The 21,214-nt window shown below is 45.7% G+C and overlaps 7 protein-coding genes across 7 annotated transcripts; 3 read left to right on the forward strand and 4 right to left on the reverse strand.

The window, feature by feature from the left end:
* Positions 1 to 1,227: 1,227 nt before the first annotated feature.
* Positions 1,228 to 2,767, reverse strand: K444DRAFT_619422 (uncharacterized protein). Its single transcript, XM_024881510.1, has 2 exons — positions 1,824 to 2,767; positions 1,228 to 1,775 (listed from the first exon to the last, which is right to left on the reverse strand). Exons 1-2 carry the CDS (start codon positions 2,653 to 2,655, stop codon positions 1,423 to 1,425), a joined length of 1,185 nt encoding a protein of 394 aa, XP_024729616.1. The 5' UTR covers positions 2,656 to 2,767; the 3' UTR covers positions 1,228 to 1,422.
* Positions 2,768 to 3,542: 775 nt separating this feature from the next.
* K444DRAFT_619425 (uncharacterized protein) lies at positions 3,543 to 4,092 on the reverse strand. The gene has a single exon (XM_024881511.1). The coding sequence runs from the start codon at positions 4,019 to 4,021 to the stop codon at positions 3,761 to 3,763; it is 261 nt and encodes an 86-aa protein (XP_024729617.1). The 5' UTR covers positions 4,022 to 4,092; the 3' UTR covers positions 3,543 to 3,760.
* A 155-nt stretch (positions 4,093 to 4,247) lies between these two features.
* On the reverse strand, positions 4,248 to 6,313 carry K444DRAFT_656147 (flavin dependent monooxygenase-like protein). Its single transcript, XM_024886064.1, has 2 exons — positions 5,961 to 6,313; positions 4,248 to 5,840 (listed from the first exon to the last, which is right to left on the reverse strand). Exons 1-2 carry the CDS (start codon positions 6,098 to 6,100, stop codon positions 4,574 to 4,576), a joined length of 1,407 nt encoding a protein of 468 aa, XP_024729618.1. The 5' UTR covers positions 6,101 to 6,313; the 3' UTR covers positions 4,248 to 4,573.
* Positions 6,314 to 6,435: 122 nt separating this feature from the next.
* On the forward strand, positions 6,436 to 8,879 carry K444DRAFT_189567 (uncharacterized protein). Its single transcript, XM_024870911.1, has 3 exons — positions 6,436 to 6,935; positions 6,983 to 8,690; positions 8,767 to 8,879. Exons 1-3 carry the CDS (start codon positions 6,555 to 6,557, stop codon positions 8,784 to 8,786), a joined length of 2,109 nt encoding a protein of 702 aa, XP_024729619.1. The 5' UTR covers positions 6,436 to 6,554; the 3' UTR covers positions 8,787 to 8,879.
* A 1,283-nt stretch (positions 8,880 to 10,162) lies between these two features.
* Positions 10,163 to 11,044, forward strand: K444DRAFT_542961 (uncharacterized protein; the record flags this gene model as incomplete). The annotated part of the gene is made up of 1 exon (XM_024875922.1): positions 10,163 to 11,044. The coding sequence occupies one exon, from the start codon at positions 10,163 to 10,165 to the stop codon at positions 11,042 to 11,044; it is 882 nt and encodes a 293-aa protein (XP_024729620.1).
* Positions 11,045 to 11,668: 624 nt separating this feature from the next.
* Positions 11,669 to 12,981, forward strand: K444DRAFT_599965 (NAD(P)-binding protein). Its single transcript, XM_024878600.1, has 4 exons — positions 11,669 to 11,989; positions 12,043 to 12,178; positions 12,244 to 12,507; positions 12,608 to 12,981. Exons 1-4 carry the CDS (start codon positions 11,676 to 11,678, stop codon positions 12,908 to 12,910), a joined length of 1,017 nt encoding a protein of 338 aa, XP_024729621.1. The 5' UTR covers positions 11,669 to 11,675; the 3' UTR covers positions 12,911 to 12,981.
* A 723-nt stretch (positions 12,982 to 13,704) lies between these two features.
* On the reverse strand, positions 13,705 to 17,599 carry K444DRAFT_619429 (uncharacterized protein). Its single transcript, XM_024881512.1, has 4 exons — positions 17,096 to 17,599; positions 16,531 to 17,045; positions 14,301 to 16,442; positions 13,705 to 14,238 (listed from the first exon to the last, which is right to left on the reverse strand). Exons 1-4 carry the CDS (start codon positions 17,518 to 17,520, stop codon positions 14,165 to 14,167), a joined length of 3,156 nt encoding a protein of 1,051 aa, XP_024729622.1. The 5' UTR covers positions 17,521 to 17,599; the 3' UTR covers positions 13,705 to 14,164.
* Positions 17,600 to 21,214: the final 3,615 nt, after the last annotated feature.

Here is a 21,214-nt window from a genome sequence, read left to right on the forward strand (position 1 = left end):
GTGATTCGGAGCTCTATGCAGGCGGGTGACTTCGAGAGCTGTCTTTGGCAGGGGATTCCAGTGAGCTGTTTTCGAGGCAGCTACAGGCGGCGCAGTTGCTTTCAATCCTGATTATGTGGTTGTAAATGCCGTATGCAATTATGCAGTATCGTATTCGGGGGCTTGGATGTGAATTCTGGTCAATTGTTCTTCGGGTTTGAATGGTGTTTGTATGTATGCAGGAGAAGATTCAACTTGTAAAGCAGCGGGGAGGTGTAGTGCTGTGCGATAGGGCGGCCTGAACGCTGTCAAAAAAAGCACGCTTGTGCTAAACCCAACTGGGATTAGCTCAACTAATCTGAATATTTTCCAAACCGAGTCCGCTTCTCAAATTCCTTCTTTTCTCTTCACAGCAAGACCTCCAACTCAAATCTTCGACAGCTTGAACTATTTACAACTCAGCTGGCGACTCCGATGAGTGGTCAAGATCATACACCACTCTAAAACCATTGTCTCGAGGGCCCCGTTCACGCGGCGAGCTGCCATGAGCGGACGATGACCAAATGATGGAAACATTATACGGAGAGAGGAACTGAATCTCAATATCGGGTCTGTCATTGTAGGTAGCATCAAATCTCCTCTGTCTGATTTTGTATGATGAAAACATTACTCTGGTAATATGACTCAGCCTGCGTGCTTGCACGATGTGGTCGAGTTTGAGATCAATATTGGCAAAATCTGACTATCCTCAATGAAATCCTTGGAAACATATGCTAGCCAAATATGCCTGCTAACTCCTATTGCTCCGTCTCCAGGATTTCTCAATTATCCCTCAGCCAGGACTCTCTCAGCACGTCTTGAGCGTCGTTGAGCCTAAGCACGTGACCTCTAATATTACAACACACCCCGGATGTTCCTACCATCAGAGCTACCAAAACGCTCTGTTATATCTCATGAGGGGCCAAAGATCTCAAATTGCGGTCACTTGTTCCTTCCGCCTTCCATCAATAGTTCCAGATATGGTGTTCAGGCACAAATCAGTAGATTGAGAGCCGAATCGTGAGGCCCTGGAAAGAGCCTGCTTGTCCTTCGAAGTGCAAGATCCTTCGGGTTCTCTTAGCAAGTGCTGAAGCTGGGTGTCAGGTCTGTTCATGATTCGTTTGTGGCACTACTTCACTCAACTGGTACCAGCAATGAACTGCACTTCCGCCCAATGCTTGCTCGCGTCAAGTATGAAAACCCTGAATGAAGAGGGAAATCCGGTGGGAAATGAAAGCAATATTCTCTAGATCAAATACCCCTGAAAATCTGGTGCATTGATTATGACCGAAGAAAGTATTATCCCTTCGTCTATGCTGTCCTCCAACAAGTCTAACTTTTCGAATCCAATCTATTTAGTTTCCCGCGTCTATTGTCTATCCCAATGCATGCTTAAACCAATGTCTATTCGTTCTTCGAAAAGAAGTAAATATGACTGCTTTCCTCCGTCTCAACCACGAATTTGCACTGTGTGTAATTCTTCCAGAATGCCCACAAGTACGGCGTCTTCATATCACTTTGATAATGCTTCCCCATCACCCCTTTCACTGCATCTGACGCTTCAGCTGCATAGTAAAATGGGATCCTGGAGCTGTGATGATGCAGGACATGGGTCTCGATGGCGCCATGGAAGATATGGCGGCCGATGAAGCCGAAGTCCCGGTCAACAGTACTCGCTGCACCCCTCAAGAAGGACCAAGTCTTGGTGGGGTAGTACGGGATCGAGACATCCGTATGTTGAAGGAACGTTATGGTGACTACAGTCCATCAGCACAGACTCGATCAAGGAAGGGAGGACAACATACGGATCCAGTGATTTGTCCACAAATACGGAAATCCGTAAAACAGCATCACATTCCACGCTCCAAACCATCTGACCGCTGCCCAAAGTCCCGTAGCAGCAAGCGCAATCTCCACATCTGAAATCAAGACGTCTCTGGTGTTCTCAGGTTTGAAGTTAGGTCCATCACCTCCGAGGTAGAAATGGCTCCTCTTCCACCAAGGCGCTGCTGCCATTCGCTCGATTGCGAAGTTGTTGATGGTCATGTAGATTGGCCAGGCTATGAGTTGATGGAAAAAGAGTGTGGTGAGGGCGACAACTGGAGTGTCTTCCACCATCTCCCACGCCTTGCTATGCGTTGCTCGTTCATTGTCGAAATCCTCTTTCAGCGTAGGCACAAATGCAATATCTCTATCGAGGTTGTTTGTTGACTTGTGATGCTGAGAATGCGTGAATCGCCAGGAATGGAAAGGGACCAGAAGGAACGAGTGGATGATGAGCCCGGTGGTATGGTTGAATGCTTTGCTCTTGCTAAGGGCGCCATGTCCGCATTCATGAGCCAGCTCCCAAAGACCAGTGAAGACGAGTCCTTGAACGAAAGCATAGGTGAACCAAGCAACGTGACGCAGGTGCGGGAAAGGGATGCTGGGGATCTGAGTGGCCGCCAACCCTAACATCAAAACGAACGCAAAATCGCGGAGCACATAACCTAATGAGAAGAGGGTGTTGGGTCGGAAGCAGTGAGGTGGGATGGCGTCGTAGATCTGCTTCATAGTATAATCCGGAGGCTCCCACTTGCCCTCGGAAGCATCGGGGAACATCTCAGCCTTGCTGGCTGGCACTTCTGGATCGATCATGTTGTTGCTTCGTCCTTGCCAATTCTAGAACAAATTAAGTAAGAGACGGAAGCTTTTTGATGTTATTATTGGATAAGAAATCGGTTGGGGCACTTCTTATAGAAAATTTTCAACGTTGGCCAAACGCTGTCCAAGCGTTTTGTGAAGTCTTGTTTGAAGCTATGCACAAGCTGCACATCGATGACGACTTTTTATGAAGCCAACTCATACGGATACGGGAATGCGGCCGTTTGAGAAATCGAAACATTGGGAACTTCTTCGATGGAGGCGTCCAATGGGCGGAGTGCTATCATTGCCGAGAAAGTAGGGGCCCAGTCAAGGACCGGTAATTACATGTGTATCTCACGCCAAGCCTTAGGAGGACAACATACGACTCGTCGACCAAGGTTGTTTTTTATTCTTAACCACCAAGACTTTAAAACTTTGTGAAACCCGAGCAAGTTCTTTTGGGATCCCCAGTCCCATTTTTGACTCGTCATGCTGCGATGATTCGATGCTGTCTTGCACCCCGATCGTCGTGTTCTTGAACTCTCTCCCCTCCCCGTTCTACATGCTCGACATGTGAATCGATGTGATGCATCACGTCCTTCTGGTTCTGATGAAGACCGCACCTGCTCCACAGAATGCCTTTGGTAGTCTTCTTCAATTAATTCTTCCTCCAAGTCTCGAGGATGAGGATGTGAATGTGTTCGAGAATGAGGAGCTGCTTGGGTTGTTTCCACCGTCGCTAATGCGGCCGAGGTCAGCGAGGTCAGCTCTTGCCCCTCCAACACGTTCACGATGAATATCAACACTGACAACAATGAGGGTAATTACAAACAAGGTACTGCGAGAGGTCTCATGTCAGCCGTCTATATCGAAGAACAGAACATCACATTCTTACAATTCGAGTCCACCAAGCCCGGCGGCAGCCGCCATAGATTTGTAGAAGGTATCCGTCCTCTTCGCCAGAGGCCGCTTGTAGCAGTAAAACAATCCAACAGCTATATCCCCACCACCAAAAGCCAGTTCCATTGACCTCAGAAGCCAGGAGGGCGAAAGACACGAGCCAGAAGAGGAGGGCGAAACATTCGACGGCTAAGACAGCCCAGGAGTTGTATGCTTGTTAGAAGAAGAACTCCGATACAAGAATGTAGGCGAGGATTATGAATGTTGCTAGGCCCTGACTTCGCGTTAATATGAGGAGAAGGAAGAGTGAGGGACTCCTGAGTGTGAAGAGCATCAGGCCGTCGCCGTCAAAGGAGTAGATGGACTCGCCGTAGCACATGACGCTGAAGGTGACGAGTGCGCCGACGGCTTGGGCAATGCGGATGATCATGATCCATTGAAGGAGTTCGAGAACTCTGTATCCCGAAGGAATCGCCATTCTATCAAATCGAAAAGTCCAAAAGTTGTAATTACGAGTAAGAGAATTACTCCATGTGGGACCACATGATATTTGGACAGTAGACGGGCGCGATAGAAGATGATGATATACAATTATTTGAAAGGATTCACTATTAAAAGTTATGCATGCTTGCTCCATGTGGAGTTCATCTTTATTTAAAAGTCTTGGGGCGGGTTTCGAAGTGCTCCAGATTATCCCACCAAATGGGGCTTGAAGATCGGGATTCTCAACCCCGCAATTGCAGGATGTCCCTCACTCGCTACCGGCGAGAGATATGATTGACCATTGATCGTTTGATATTTTGGAAGGATGCTGGGCGGTCACCTGGTGGTGGAATGGCGTTACACGCCAGAGCACTGCCACCACTCGGATCTATCTCGTGAGCTGGTCGTCCCGAGACTCGGATACTCGGATACGAAACCGATAGGTTCGGTGTTAGTTAGACACCATATTTTCGCGCCCTCGATGTTGAAGAATCTCACAACTTCAGTTGCTCTGCTAAGTCCAGGGGTAGTCGGTCTAGCGAAATCACTATCTATCAAAATTCTCAAATTCAGGACCCAGCTCTTTCATTGTAGTTGCCTTCCCATCAAGCTCCACAAATCTCTTCCTTATATCCATGAACATCGACCTCATATGCCTCTGCTGCTGATCCCAGTATGGTGGTTCCTTCGTAAAACCATCCTCAGCACATCCTGCCCAATCATGAAGTTCGTTGATGTAATCGGCATCCTTTGGGAACCCAAGGATGTGAAAGTTGGTCTTGTCCCCTAGCTCTTCAACCCGCTTCTTTTCCCAAGCATTCATAATACTTTCTTCAGGCAGAACTAATTTGTTAGACCACACTTTAGCAATCACGGCCGCTTGGCCTTCGGACAACGGAAACGGAATAGCCTTCTGCGACAGTGCCGTGAAAGCGAGTGTGGGATGGGAGATGTGGATGAGATGTTTGTAAAGTCCAATGACCCGTCGACCCGTCGTTACAATCGGCGGATCCAGCGACTTTAGAAATGGGCACGCGTAGAGATATCCAGTACAATACACGATAGCGTCGATGTCCTTCTCTACTCGTCCGTCTTCGAACCTGACAGATCTCTCCTCAACCAGGTATTCGGCAATGGGTGGCACCTCCTCTATGTTTTCTTTCCCAAGCTTGAGAGGCTCTTCCGACCGAACTGAATTGAGTAAGGGCTTTTGGCAGACAACGCTAATTTGGTTTCCAATATCCAGACCCGAAGGTCCGGCCCCGATGACGATGACTTTTTGGTTCCTGAAGCTCTGTGGTAACCGATAATTCTTCGAATGTGATATTACGGATGGGTATTTTGCTTGAAATGCTTGGATTCCTGGAACGTAAGGGATAAATGGAACGGAATAGTGCCCATTTGCAACAACGATGGCATCATACGGATTTTTCGCAACCTTGCTATCGATTGTAGATCTTGCCGTGAGACTCCAACGATCCTGACCATTTTCTTGGGAGAAACTGATATCTTCGACCTGGGTTGAAAATATAATAAGATGTCTGATATCTCGTGAGTATCGAACGAGATAATCTTGAACATCCTCTCTCGTTGGGAACAATAGAGATTGAGGAAGGAACGCCTGATCGGAGTACTGCATCAAATGTTTGGGAATGTTCGTGATGAGACGATCGTACATTGGGTTCGGGAACAGTGGAGCAACTGCTCCTGGGGGCCAGATAGGTTTATCCAGAGGAACATTGGGCGCAGTCTGTGGTACAGGTATGTGGTCTGTGATGTTGGCATTGTAGTTCCAGACTCCGCCAACTTCAGCCCTGCAGCCGGTCAGCACATATGGTCTGGATATATATGAAGGTTGCAATGGAGATGTTTAACAAGCAAACTAGAACGATATAACGTGAAAGTAAAGATTGCAAGACGAAGAAATCCCATACTGTTGTTCATATATATCGATCTTGTCGAAGGCATTCTCAGCGAGAAGGTACTTTGCCACGGCAAGCCCAGAAGGTCCAGCTCCTATTATAGCTACCCTCTTAACTTGTAAAGAGCCCAACGGCGGCAGAAGTGACCCCATATCATCAGCAATAAATTTCAGGTTTAAGAATAGGAGAGCTCGGAATTTTTGACGGTTCCCCAAGTGGACGACTATGAGTGGGGAACTGGGAGGATTTTGGACAATGTACCAAATGATCGAAGAGAATAGAACTTTGAATGTTCCGAGTGATATATAACAATGAAGAAGGAGAATCGTAAAAGAAAGTAAAAGGGAAAGGGCACGACAAACCGATGAGGTGATGGGTCGATGGGTGGGATTGCAATACGAGGGGCAAAAGGCAATCCGCTGGTTCTGCCACCGCCTTTGAAAGTTCACCCATTTCGGCGCGTCATTCCAAAGCTCCAAGCTGCTTCAACTTTCCACCGCGATTTGGGACAACCACTTGTTTACTGTGTTCATTCTACGAACCCCATCAGGAATATTGCACTTGATAGCATGATTGATTGCCAGTACAGTCAATAGTCTTTGCATAATGGCGGAGGTCTCAAACGGCGCGAGAGCCATTCAAACGACCGCGCATATCCCGATCGCGCAACTGACGCCTCTTCTTGCCGCGCCCGCATCAAGATCTATTAAAGCCGTTGTCACTTTAACGTGGCCGTACAGCTCCAAGACGGGTTCAGTGGCCTTCCTTCTATCAGAGCCCGACTTTCGATTGCGACGGACCAGAGGCCAGGTGCGAGCTCAGTTTTCGGGATCGAGCGCGAAGGAGGTCGCAAAGTCAGGAATTGCAAGCGGTGATGGGATCATCTTATCATTGGACGGGGTAGAATGGGTACATGATGCTACAGTGGCTACGCCAGGCAGAGGGGTGGAATTCGAGCTGAAGTTCACGGAAAGACTGCTCCTCCAGGTAAGCCCTTGACCCGCAGAAGGTGATCACCGCTAATTCCAAAACAGTTTCAGCAAGAAGAGTCACAGGAGGCAAAGACAATCGACATTGATCATCCAGCAACTGAGCCAGAGGTTGGGGCTCCTCCCAGAATCCCAACCCCAGAACTTGCGATTTCACCTTCAGCAGCCAGCACGGAAACTTCGTCCGGCCCACCAGATTCTGCGACGAAAATTAAAGACCTATACGATTCTCCTGCATTTATCAAACGTGCGAGGACCTCCTATGGATCCCTTTTTGACTCGGATTTTGATCCATTTGCGGAGGAGGACGGCACAATTCCTGGCAAGGGCCGAAAGCGAACAAGATTAAGCTCTACATGGAGATACAGCAGTCGTTCACCAACTCCGGAGGCGGAAGAGGAGGTAGTTGAACCTGTTGTTACGCCTCCTGAACTTGTGGGCAAATCATTACCTGCTATGATAGATGAGGGCTGCCAGACTATTGGTTTGGAAGATGGTGGTGCGGCAGAAGCGCTGGCCAGTTTTGCAAGACAGTCGATCAATGTTGGACGAGATTCTTACCCATTTCTTAATGGAACAGCAGCATCGAATGCCGTACCGCGACCAGAGGCTAGCTTTGAGAATGCCTTGCCGACGGGACAACCACCTACCTTCCAGGTTCAGCACATTGATGATTTGGAGCGATTAAACACTAACCAAATTGCTCCCCAATCCCCCCATCTCCAACCAGTATCTTCAGAGTTTTTGCCTCAAGTCTCCCCTCTGCTGTCACGGAATACCCTCTTCACTGTAAACATTCAGTCAACAGCAGGTGTTGAGAACACCCAAAGTTTGCCCTTACAATCTCAAGTAGCGCAGATCAATTCTCAAACGGCAGTCACAGATGCAGAAGCCCTCTATAGAGCCAGTCCTACTGGAAGACGGGGAGAGCAAGTTGAGGTCGACGTGCCAGCCTTCCATGGCCCCCTCGCGGACATTAGTGTCGTCGAGCCGCCTGTTTTCGAAAATCACTACAATGCTGAAGATCAGTATGGCCATTGGCAGAGTTCCACCCACTTGAGCCACCATGCCTCTCCCTATCGGGCCACAGAAGCAGCCAGTGAGGACGCGCAAGAAGACCGGTTCTATGTCGAAGAAGGAGGTGAAGAAGTTGAGCAGTATAGCCACAATGGCTTCCCAGCTTCGCATGCCGAGATGCTCCATTCTCACCAGTACCCAGAAATTGATGACGGGCTTCCCGATCAGCATCTTTCGGGATGGGGACCTAGAGCTCCTGATGTTCCTTATCCAGATCTGCAAGACCACGGACTAGAAGACAATACTGCTATGCACCCTCCTCAGCCTCGATCCACTGCAATGTCGCGATCTCAGAGTGGACAATCCCAGGTTGTGGACCTCACAGAGAGTAGCGACGAGGAAGGAGAGGGCCCAGTAGAGGGTGCACTTGAAGAAGATGATTCGCAGTTGGAGGACGAAGAGGAAGAGATTCTGAGGGATGAAGATGGTTCGTTGGATGAGCAAGAGGAACAAGTGGCGGATGTGGTGCGAAGTCGACATTTTCCACAGCGAGATGCTCTCGAGCATGAAGAAGATTTCGAGGTTGAAGGAAGCGAGAGAGAAGAGCAATACTACGATGATGGGTTGGAGGATGAAGGTGCTGATACGATCGACCAACGATTCAATGTACCACCGGGGCAAGAATTCTATGATGAAGAGGAAGAAGAGTATGAGTCTGAAGATGAAGACATGGAGGGTGAAGGACCTCCCCGGCCTACTGGACAACGAGAGCCTGAAATTATCGACCTTCTCTCCTCTGACGATGAAGACAGTGCCCCCCCACCACAAGTGAGGCCAACAAGTTCGGCGACCCCACGCTATCCCCAGGCTCCTTCACACGAAAGCGAGTCAACCGAAGTCGAGGAAGATTCAGACGACGAGGAGTCTGTATCGTATGCAGAACGCGAAGAGCTTAGGGTTCATAAGACCAATCGAAATCTTTCCCCAGAAGAGTCCATTGAAGAGGACGATGAGATCATGGAGGATGAGAGAGAGCAGGATGATTCGGATCAGTCTGTCGGAAAAAGTGAAAACGAGTCTGAGGTTGCCGCACATCATGAACGAGACCCGGCCCGCGAATCCATGGTAGAACGTGTTGACCATCAACACCTAGGAGTCGCCCACAGAGTGGATAAAGACTTGGCCAGTGTTGAGAGCGCCCAAGACGAAGAGCAACCCGTCGAACCAGACAAAGTTGTGGATGTAATCATCGCAGAGGTTGAGAATCGTGTCAAGACGGCCATTCCGGGTCAATTCGGACGATCGCAAACATCACCAAGCAAATCAAGTGTATTTCAGCGCATGTTTAATCTCGACGGCGCCAATGATGAGCTGGAAGAGGAGGTTTCGTACCCTACACTGCTGAGGGATGAGCCCTCTCCACCTGCGTCCGACCACCAGACAGCCTCCCAGCCCTCCGACATCCTCTTCCAGAAGACAACGAATACACAGCTGCCAACTCCCGATGCCACACAGTCGTTTGGACAGTCCATTTCCACATCAACCTCTTTCACGTCCAACATCGAGGCCCTACCGGTGTCAATCGAGCAGCCGCAAGAATCAGATACAACTACTATCAAGATGGAGACTGAGCAGGTCGAAGTCGTCGTCGATACGTCTGGGCCGGTAGATTTTGAAGTTGAGATGGAACAAATCGAGACTATAGCTGTCACAAATGAAGCAGCGAAGATCAAGCTTGTAGACGAAGACATCGAGATTGGTCAAGCAGAAGCCATGAAGACTATCGAACAGCCTGAATCTACCGAGAATGAGCCTCCTGAGGACCAAGTGGCTGAGGAGACCGTGGTTGAACAGGAGCACACTCTGGATAATCCAGGGCCCGAATCAATTGAACCCGAGACCGTTCAGGAACAGATCGACGAACAAATAACGGAAGAAAAGCTTGGTCTACATGCTGAAGAGCCAGAATCGATCGAATCCGCGGACGCTCATGAACAGATCGACGAACAATTTGCGGAGGAAGAGCACAGCTTAGAAGTTGCAGAGCCCGAATCACTTGAACCTGAGGATGTTCAAGAACGAATCGACGAACAAATTTTGGAAGATGCGATCGAATTGAAGGCCAATGATCCAAAGCCAATCGAGATTGAGCCCACCGAAGATGCAATTGCTGTTGAGGAACCTGACCACAAAACTACCGAAGACTCTATGACGGTTGAATCGAGTCCTCCCAAGAAAAGTGAAGGCGTGGACTCCGCCTACAAAGAGCCCGAGTTTACCATCGATAGTCCGAGACGCAGTAATCGGAGAGCCAAACCTACTGCAATCGTTGCGAGCACAAAGGAAAATGTCCGTCCCACCACTCCGACAAAGGTCGATCCTGGGTCAGCTCGTACGAGGAAAGAGCCAGCGTCTCCAAGAGTCGTGTTAGATACCCGAGCACCACCAAAGGGACACGATGCCAGTATTGAACTGGCTTTGGCATCTCTTGAGTCGCCCTCAAAGCAACAACATGATCTCCGAAAGCCTCCGGTTGTAGATCTCAAGCTGCGTCTTTCTCGAGCTCTTCGGACCGAGCTGAGCGAGTTCACTGCCTTGAAGGTACTCCGATACCATCTCAACCAAAAGTTGGATGTTCTAGCTGTAGCTACAGCCACACCAGCTGAACCCCTACGAGCGAAGAATGGGCCACGGCATTATCAAATCACCTTTAATGTTACGGACCCATCAGTCGCCCCTAGTGGTGTCACAGAGATCCAAATATTTCGTCCTTACAAGGATGCCCTCCCAACCATCCAGGCTGGCGACGGTATTCTCCTCAGGAATTTCCAGGTTATGTCAGTGAAGAGTAGAGGCTTTGGTTTGCGTTCTGTTCAAGATGAAGGCAGTAGCTGGGTTGTTTTCAAGGACGAAGGCGAGCCTGAGGTCCGTGGGCCACCTGTAGAGTTTGGTGACGGGGAGAAGAATCACGTCAATGCACTCAGAGCCTGGTATGCAACTTTGGACACAACAGCAATGTCAAAAATCAGCCGAGCCAATGGGGATAAAGCGGGCACCGGCGTTGGGAAAAGCATTGCGAAGGCGTCTTGAGTGAGCATTTTTCTGATATTGGAGGAGTCATCTTGCATTGTGTGGCGCACATGCTTGGCGTTGGAGCAAAACTGTTTGAAATATTGGCGAACTACGGATGGATTTGTTTTCGGCTTCATTGGGGATTCCGATGCCATGCTGAATCGAGTAAGAGGTCCCTGTCGGTTTTTGCATGCAGAGAGACGGAATGAGTGGTTGAGATTCTCGGGGGTGCTGCAGCCGGGAATTTGTCAGCCCGCCAAGATTTCGGTTGATGGACAAGCTTCACAATTCTAGTCAGCATTGGTGATAATCCATAATACATTTCACACTCATATTCCCCCTGCATGTGAATTGTGGAGCATTCGTTGCTGTTCTTGCTGACAATGCTTTTTCTATTCTTGCAGCCTCAAGTCAAGCCAGTTTATCTTGCCGGTGGCCTTTTTGAGACAACAGAGGCAAGTGCCGGTGCCGCATCAAACAAGTATAAGTAGAGCTCGAGAAGCCATGGCAAGTCCAGCTTCCATTTCAATGTACCTCAGTCTGAAAGTTCAATTGCATTTCACCTTTCAACTTCACCTTGAATATTACTTTCACAGCAATCACCTCCCAACGCTTACTTCATCGTCCGTAAACTCTTCCCGTCACAAAAATGCCCAAAACGCTCATCACCGGCGCGAACTCCTTCGTCGCTGCCCAAATCATCGACCAGCTTATCGCCCTCGGCCACTTCGTCGTCGGTTCCGTCCGCTCCTCCCCAAAGGGCGACGAGATCCTAGCCACGCACCCTGAATACGCTGGCAAGATCTCGTTCGTGACCGTCTCTGATTATGCAAAGAAAGGCGTCTGGGAGGATATTATGAAGGAAGGGGAGTTTGATTACGTGATTCATGTTGCGGCGCCGTTGTTGGATGATCCAAGGTTGAGCGATTTTGAGAGGGACTTTTTGGCTCCCAGTGTTGATGGGTAAGTTTTTACCTTCAATTTTCGGAAAAGGGGATGAATTGACAAGAAGATAGGGCTCTAGAGCTACTGAAAAGTGCGAAGGAGTATGGCAAGAGTATTAAGGCTATTGCTGTCACTGGATCCGTCAACTCCATTACAACGGGAGATCCAAGCGATACCCGGGTCCTGACCAGTTCTGAATGGCTTCCTGTCCGTCTCCTCCGCTCCCCTCCCTTCTCGAACTCCTCTCACTTTCTCCAAACTAACAAACACAGCTCTCCATCTCAGACGCAATCGCCGCCAACCACCCATACATCTCCTACTGCGTCTCCAAGGCTGAAACTGAAAAGGCTATCTGGAAGTTCGTCGAAGAAGAGAAACCTGACTTCAGTGTTTCTGTTTTGTTGCCAGCGCTCATTTTTGGCCCTGCTATACAGCCTGTCAAAGATTTGAAGAAGATTAACTATTCGACGGATCGGTTTTATGACTTGTTCAGTGGTGGTCTCGAGGTGGTGCCTCCGACGAGCTTTCCGAGTTATGTAAGTGCTAACTTTTCGTCCTTTCTGATTGAATCGGAATCGCGTTGAGATGCGGTTGTACGGAATGGTAAGGGTAGAACAATGACTGATGGAGACATAGATCGACGTCCGCGATCTCGCCACAGCTCATATCAGAGCCTTGACAGTACCAGAAGCAGCGAATAAACGTTTCTTAGTAGGAGGCAAGATATTTTATTCTCAGCTGGCGGCCGATGCTCTGAAGACGGTTCCGGAATTGAAGGGGAGGTTACTGAAGGATAGTGTCGAAGTACCGAGAAAGGTTGTGTTCGGAGATGTGGAGGAGTGGAATGAGAAATTGGGGTTGAAGTTGAGGAGTGCCGAGGAGACGTTTGGTGATGCGGCGAGGAAGATTTTGGAGTTGGAGAAGAAGTTTGGTGCTTGAGTGGGAACCTTCTAGGAATGGTCCGGCGTTCAGATTTGGTTATTGAGAAATGCTATAATGTCATCCACCCCCCCTGGTTCATTGATCCAGTGTCCTCCGTGTTCGTATTCTTTCCAGGTGACTTCAAATCCCAGGATATCTAAAGCTTGAGGGAAACCTCCTCCTTTCCGAACCGGAACGAGATCGTTATTCTTCAACTGCGATATAAAGACTGGAGGCTTAAATGCTGGTCCGTGAGAATGTTCCTCAAGCTAACGTTTCTTATTGGCTCTCGAAATTATGATATAATCAATAATGTTGGCAAAACATATCGGATTAGTTGCACGTCTCCTCTATCACATCCAGGATGATTTCGGTTTTTTTCGCCGAAGCCGCCCAGAATACTTCAAAACGTTTCAATACCGCCTCTATTTCTGACTTGAACGAGCACGATAACATTCTACCACACCAAACACCCCTGTTAAGAGGACCCACTGTTACGTTTAATTAGGGGGGGGGGGGGGAGAGTTCAGCACATGCTCACATGTCCTCGCTTATTCTCGCTTCTGAAGCTGCCCCCTACTATACTCGTAACGCACGCTGCGCACGCTGACGCCCTGAAACTTCTCCGTTTACATAGGGGTAGGGTATTACAAGCACGTTACTGTTGAATGAAATGAATGATTGACTTGGTAGAAAAACCCGTGATTGTTGTTTGATGCGGTCAGCATATAAGTAGGAGGCGCAAAAAGGAAAATGAAACAAGCAACTATGATTGAGTTTGAAAATGCAAGATTGACCCCCGCATTGTTCAGTGATCGACCAACCACAGACTAAGAGAGAGTAAACAGTGGGAAACGTTAAAATCCCTGATTCAGCCCGTTTCCCCGCACTTCTGCGGAGGTACTGTATACCTTAGCTAAGTTAATCTGGGAATAGCGTTAAGAAGAATTATGTGAGTACGTGGCCGACGCTAAACCGCTCTGGGGCGGCGCTTGGCAGCGTCTTGCTAGTGCACACGGCAATCGGCCTACCAAGCGGCACACCAGGGCTCAGGCCGGCGGGGTAAGTTTTCCCTTTCACTTCGTTTCAGGGCATTAATAGCATCAAGATAGTCTCTATACGTGATCCTTACGAGAAGGTCGTCATGGCGCTTGTTGCCATCTTGCCTAGCTCTCGTGTGGTGAGATTAGTTCTAATAAGCCCCGTTATCGCCCACACAATGTTCATAGGTTACTTCGTCCCGAGATGGCGCATCTTCCAGCTTCCAAATTCTTAGTAACGGCGATTTAACCTGTATTTGACGATCGAACCCCAGAGGTGGGGCACGATGGCTGCCACAAACAAGCCTGCAGTTAAATCCCAGTCAGTACGTGTGTGCAAATTGGTAGTGTCGGAGATTTTGACCCACCAAGTCCGAACGTCATAATATGGCTGGTATTGATCGACATGAACCAGGTGTTAAGTCGCCATGAACGGGTTTCCGTTAGCTCCGATGATGATCCCCTCGTAAAAGCCGGCTCCGCGTTACGTTCCCAGCTATGCTCCTCCTGTGTCGTCCCCTCTTCTGTTCGCCCTTGCTGCTTCATATTCCTATCAATTAGTCCAAGGAGAGATTCCTTATTATCAAAATCCAAATATTCCACGAATTCTCGAAATGAGATGCCGCCCACTTTGGTAAAGAGAGGGTGTACAGGAACAACCATCCAGCGGCGGTATGCGAGTACCGTTTTACCATTTCTCCTCACCCTCATTTCAAGATCCCTCTGGCGGTGTGGGCTGGCAGATAACCACAATGATGGATCTGCACCATATTCGAGAAATTTTTCAAAAGCCTTGCCAACCAATTCCTTGCCTTCCAAACTCCCATTGTCTTCTAAGTATAGGGCGACCAAAAGCACAAAGTCCTCCCAGAACGTCCGATCGTTGTCTGTCCACATGTCGGGTTCTGTGATAGAAGTATGTATGACTGTCTGGGGAGACAACCCTCGCTCGAGAAGCGATTCAAGAATTTGCGTAGACGTTCCGGGACAGTTAGTCACAAGGCGGCTTTCCACGATGGAAACTAAGACCGCCGTTTCGAAATCTGTATTCAGAATACTTTGGTCGTGGAGAATTTTCCAAGCGACATATTCTTCCAGCCCAACTACCGCTGAGATATGAAATGGAGAGATAACATAAAAGGAACGAGTCACATGTGGGTCTGGCTCGCGATATCGAATGGTAAAGGAAGGGAAATAGCTTGCACCGCCGCTAACGGTCGGAATCTCGCCCTCTATGGTGATGCCCTTGACAGGGTTAGGAGTCACATCAGGACCCCCATGCTCAATTAGCACAGACCCCAGCGACTCCAAGAAGGAATATGGCGCACAATCAACTCTGAACTTCGTCCGCATTATGATTATGCGTGACACCACCCAGCTGCAGTGGCACCGATTGAGTGTGCCGGACGTATAGGCCTCCGCTCGTAGCTCCGCAATCAGTAACCGGGAGACGGCATCTACAGCCTCGAAGTTTTGAAGGTGGCAGGCCATTTCATCCCGGACCTCTCTGCTCTCGAGAAATTCCGGAATAGATCGGTGAATATGTTTGACCGAGCCATTGATTGCCTCGACAAGGCCTTTCGTGCTGCCAGTGAGAGTCTTTCGTGCTTGGCCTATGCGGCTTTTTTTGGCATCGGGGCTCATGCTGGCGTACGGGAATGGTGTTTGAAGAGCGAACTCGGGGTCTTTAGCATAGTCTCCAAGAAAAGAATATGCGAATAAGGATAGATCTGGGGAGTTCCTTGAGCTAGAATCGAGTGCTTCAAGCATCGCAAATGTTTTGTAGGCTGTAGTGCGTGCAGATTTGCTCACTGTGTTGAGGAGATACCGGAAAAGATCTTCCAGTTCGTCGGGTAGTGTGTCAATCTCTCTCTTGAGGATGGAAAGATCCCGGGTCTCTTCCAGACGCTCGCGAAGTGATTTTACCACTAGGACAACCCATAGGAAGATCCCACTAGCCTTGGTAAGAATGGTGTCGACTAAGTCGGAAGCAACTTTGTCGTCAAGGCGCCCTAACTTATTTCGAATGTACCGCTTCATATCCCCCCCTGTGAGATCTTGAAGGCGGAGTCTCCTGTCGGCTGACAAAGAGTTCAGGAACACATTATATTCCCTGCTTGAGGCGCATATCTTCACGTCGTTCGGTGCGGCCTCAGTCCATCCACAAAGCAGGTCAACCATAGCTTTGTAATCTTCTTGACGAGTCTCTTCGTATTCATCGAGCCCATCAATAAAGAAGCAGAAACAATGCTTCTCATATAGGTTACGGTATTCGATAAGTCGACGGAACGCTTCGCGAATCTCGCTGTTTCGAAGATGAAGGTCAACCCCCATCTGTGTGAATGACGTCGACACCTTGTTCCACTGGTCCGGCAAGACTCTGGGAATGAGTTCGGGACAATTGCGGAGCGCATCGTGAAGGAGACATCGGAAAAGACCGCTGACGGACCTTTGAAGTTCAGATCCAGGCTTCCAGAAGAAGAATTTGGCAAAAACCAGCTTCCTTTGGCCTAGAACCTAATATCAGAACGCTAGGCCACGTGGTAGAAATGTGATACAGACTAACAAGAACAAATCAATCGAGGACGGAATACGTACCTGCCCACTTCTGTAGCTCGGCCGTAACGCGTCTATGATCACAAAGAAACTTCATCAGGGTTGACTTTCCAGACCCCAGTTTCCCAGAGATGTGAAAGATACCGTTTCCGGCTGATAGCCAATGCAGGAATGGCTCTCTAATCGAATAGTCATGTTCAATGTCTCTGAATCTGGCCTTATCATTGAGCTTGCCGACTGGCCTCGCGTCACCATCCACATGGTCGTCGTAAGCTTCGTCGAAAATCCACTTAAAGGTCTCAAAGTGAGCAAGCTCGACGTCTTCAAACCTCCCATGCATGTCGCTGAATGCTAAGGCTGTGAGGATTTGTTCCCGTTTGGTCGCCTCAGAAGCTATTCCCAAGAGATCCCGTAGTAGGTTTTGGAACTCGGGGCTCATAGAAGTCACGGTGACTCCTTGACGAAGTTCGCTAACGTGTTTCTGAAGTATTTCAAGTCTAGCGACGTCTCCTTCTGCGCCTTGTGCCAGAGCTTCTAGTCTTGCTTTCGTGTCGGATCTATCATTCCATTAGACTTCATAAATGTCGAGATTGGGGGAGCTGAAAACCTCATGAGAAAGTTGAGCTGCAACTCGAGCTGGCTACGGCAGTTCTGCAGCCGCTGCCCTAGCTCTTTCATCTCCCTGTCGTTCCACATGGTTTTAATGGCTGACCAGACACTTTGACGTTTCGACTTAGGAATTTTCGGTTTGATCTTCTCCAAAAGATCGAGGATCTGGCCCGATAAGATCCGGCATTCTGCCGCGAGACGACACAGAGCCTGCTCGTCATCGGTCGGCTGTCCAGTTCTTGGGGGGTCCAGTCTCAAGGAGAGAGCTTTCACTTCAGACACAACGAACTCTATGTTCTGGTTCTCTAAGCTCGTCCCCGAGGCGGAACGATGGATGTCACTGGCGGCATCGACAAGCTTAGTGCTGTAGTCAATAAACTGAACAATTGCCGAGGCGAGGCTGACCGCTGTCATTGGGTCCATATTTAATCCGGTGCGACCTCTGGGGGCCGGAGGTGTTAGTCATTTGACAAGAGGTACGAGGCCTTTGAAGTGGGATGCGAGGAAAGGAATTTGCGCTTGTCTGGGATGTGTTGGACCGCAGGTTGGGCCGCTTAGCGCCTGTCACGTGTCGGGCGCTGCATGGCTAAGCACAATGCCGTTCCATTTCCAGGGGATCACGTGGGTACTCGATATCCCGCTTAAATGCACGCACACCACACCAAATTTTTTCCTCACTCTCTCCTACTTCTAAATTAAATTATTAATTAACCACAAGACCAATTAGCTTGAAATCAAAAATAGAGATAGACTAATAGCTAATAAATAATATCCCAAATTAATTAGATCCCTTCTCAAAAATTATACGTGGTTTTATCACATGCCCCCGGGAGCTCTGTTTTACCGGTATTTCTGGCCCCCCCTTATTAATATTACTACTAATAAAGGAAACAACCTTCTTTTTAATAACTAGTGCCTTTCTAGGTTTCGCAGGAGTCTTAGTTCTTACTAGAAGAGCCTTTGAAACCTTCTTTTCCCCTGCTTTCTTCTTTTTTTAAGCTTGTAATTAAGCCTTCTCCTTAATTCTCACTTTATTAATATTCCCCGCCCTTATAGCCGCCTGCAAAGCGTTCGCTGCCTTCTTAGTATTCTCTTTTTACTTTTTAAGAACTTGAGTAGCCTTTTTAGTATTAATTCGTTCTCGTTCTAACTTTATAAAAGCTTCTTTTTTAGTAAAAAGCTCCTATACTTATTAAATGTTCTTTACTAAGAAAAATATAAGCTTTATATACTCCTCTCCCAAGATATTTAGCCGCTTCCTATAAGACTTGCTCTTTTTTTTATTCTTTAATACCTTAATTAACTCTTCCTTTATATATCTATTAAATATAGCTTATATAATAAGCTCTTTATTAGCTTTAAAATGCTTTTCAAGTTTTGCTTAGGACGGATTTTTGCGAAAATTAGCTTAGAAGTATTAAATTAATTTCGCAGATTATAGAGTCTTTAATTATTAAATTAATAAAAGAATAGGTTAAATAGCTACTAGAGAAATAATTAGATAAGTAATAATCTTAAGAATAAGTACAGGATTATATAACTAAATACTAGGCTTTATAAATGCCTTCTAAATATTTTCTATTATAAAAGAAGTATTCTAAGTAAGACGAAATAGCTTTAGGAATTATTTCTTTTTTATTAATATATAGCTAAGGCTAGTATATTAAATAATTTAATTAATTATAATTATTAGCTAGTAATTAAATTAAATTAAGTCAGAATTATAGTAATTAAATTATAATTAATTATTTACTTAATTTAATTAAATATAATTAATTACTAGATTATATATTATTATATATAATTATAATAATAATATAAGTATTATAGTATAAAAGTAAAGCGTATTTTGCCCTAATTTAGATATTACTTTATTATTATAGGCTTAATAGCTAGTATTTTATCTTTACTTACTTTACTTATCTTTATAAATAAGTACTATAATAAGGGCTTTAACTTCTCTAGTTATAGGAGTATGGTTATATAATATCTAGAGTAAATAATTCACATATATATTATCTTACTTTTCTTTTCTTTTCTTTAGAAATTAATTAATCTTTACTTTTTTTATACTTTAGTTATATATTATTTAAAGAAAAAAAAGAGAATTTATTACTTATATAACTTTTATATAGATTTCACGTAATAATTAGAAATAATTAACTATATTTAATTATAATTTTTCTAATAATTAATTTTTTTTTAAAAGTTAATAATTAAATTATAATTAATTATTTACTTAATTTAATTAAATATAATTAATTACCTTAATTATTTTTTTAATATATTAGCCAAGGCTCTAGACTTATTATTTATTTAGTTCTTTCGAGTATATAAGTAATAAAAGGCTAAAAAGAACTATATTAAGAAATTAAAGTTAATATATTAAATAAGGAAATAAAACGAGAAGAATAATATAAAGGTTCTAGTATTTATTAATAAATACCATATTAATATAACTTAAATAGCTATTAATAATTAAAAGACGCTTTATATAAGGAGAAAAGGGTTATATAGCTAGTTTAAAGACTTTAGTAAGCTATTAAAATCCCTATATATTACTATTCTATTTATTACTTAATATATTAAAAAAGAAGTTATCTTACTTTTATAAATCTTATATTTAGGTATTTTATAAGTTAAATAATCTGCTAGTATATAATAAAGTTATAGGAACCCTTTTACTAATTATAGAAATATATACTAAATAAGTAATAAACTCTCGATTTCCGTTATAAATAGCTTATATAACTCTTTCTAATTTATATACTTTCTTAGATATAATTCTCTTTATTACCCATATTACCCTAATTAAGAAGCCCTTTTTATTCTAATTATATATATTATTAGTATAGTAGGGATTTTATTTCCTGGTTATATAGTTCTATTATATAACCTCCGGATATTTATATAGTCCGCAACCCGCTTATATATTACTCCTCTTTTCTTCTTAGTTTAGAAATTAACTAACCTTTACTCTCTAATTCCACGTCTCACTCGTATACTATAATCCCACGCTATAGAAGCCTATTCTACTATCTATATTACTCCGTATTTTATATTCCTATTATATTAGTAGTAATATTATTATATTTAATTACCTAAAATAATTAAAATAAAATATATATTAGTAAGTAATTCTCGTAAAATATAAGAAAGAAATATAAAAGAGTACTTAACTAAATTAAAGAATAGTTTATAAGTAAGGCTATATTTGCCCTTAATATATTAATTCTCAATATTATATAAATATAAGCTTTTTAGCTTGCTTTAGTACTATTGGCAAAATTAAGAGACCTAGTTCTTCTCTATAGTATATCTAATTATTTCCTCTACAAAGTTCTTAACTATTTGACTGGTTAGAGGAATCCTATACTCGGTAAGATAATTAATTTAATTAATTAGAATACGTTCTTGGGCATTAGTAAGGTATTAGCGGAGCTGGGACTGGAATTCCGCTCGCGAGGTAATTAGCCCTCTGGCGTACCGAGAGAGTATAGATTGCGTTAATCCATACTTTCTGGCTATTGCAGCGTAATCAAGAGCTTCAGAGCTTTCGATTTCGGCCAGAGCCTTCCGCATATCTTCTTCGTTAACCATTTTGTGGGTGTTTAAAGAGAGGGGGTGATTTTTTTGGGAGGCGTGCATTTGGGTGGGGCGTGCATTTAAGCGGGAAATCGAGTACGTGCCCAAAAACTAAACCATTTTGGGAAGGCTTGGCAAATGCTTGCTGTGCACAGCGCAATCCGTCCACCAAGGCGTTGGATAGTTTTCCCTTTCACTTCGTTTCAGGGCACTCTAAGGTATATTTGCGCGGGCTAGGAAGGTTAGGGTTTGTCCCGAGGAGTTCCGGGTTAGGAAGCGGCTAGAGCCCCCGTGTCACGAGTCGCTTAGACTAATGGACGCGCATGCAGGGAAATAGCTTTACCGCATGGGTGAACAGACCAAAAGGTACAATAATAAGGTTGGAAGCCTTATTAGCTATTCTACTATATGAGAGCACAGTGCGCATCACGTGACTAACCGCGCACGTGATACACACTGTGACACCCCGCATTGGAATATATTAGGGTGTATAGGGTTAGCATATGCTCCGCACATGCTAGAGGCGATAACG

This window comes from Hyaloscypha bicolor, assembly GCF_002865645.1.
Source record: "Hyaloscypha bicolor E unplaced genomic scaffold K444scaffold_165, whole genome shotgun sequence".
Classification (NCBI taxonomy): Eukaryota; Fungi; Ascomycota; class Leotiomycetes; order Helotiales; family Hyaloscyphaceae; genus Hyaloscypha; species Hyaloscypha bicolor.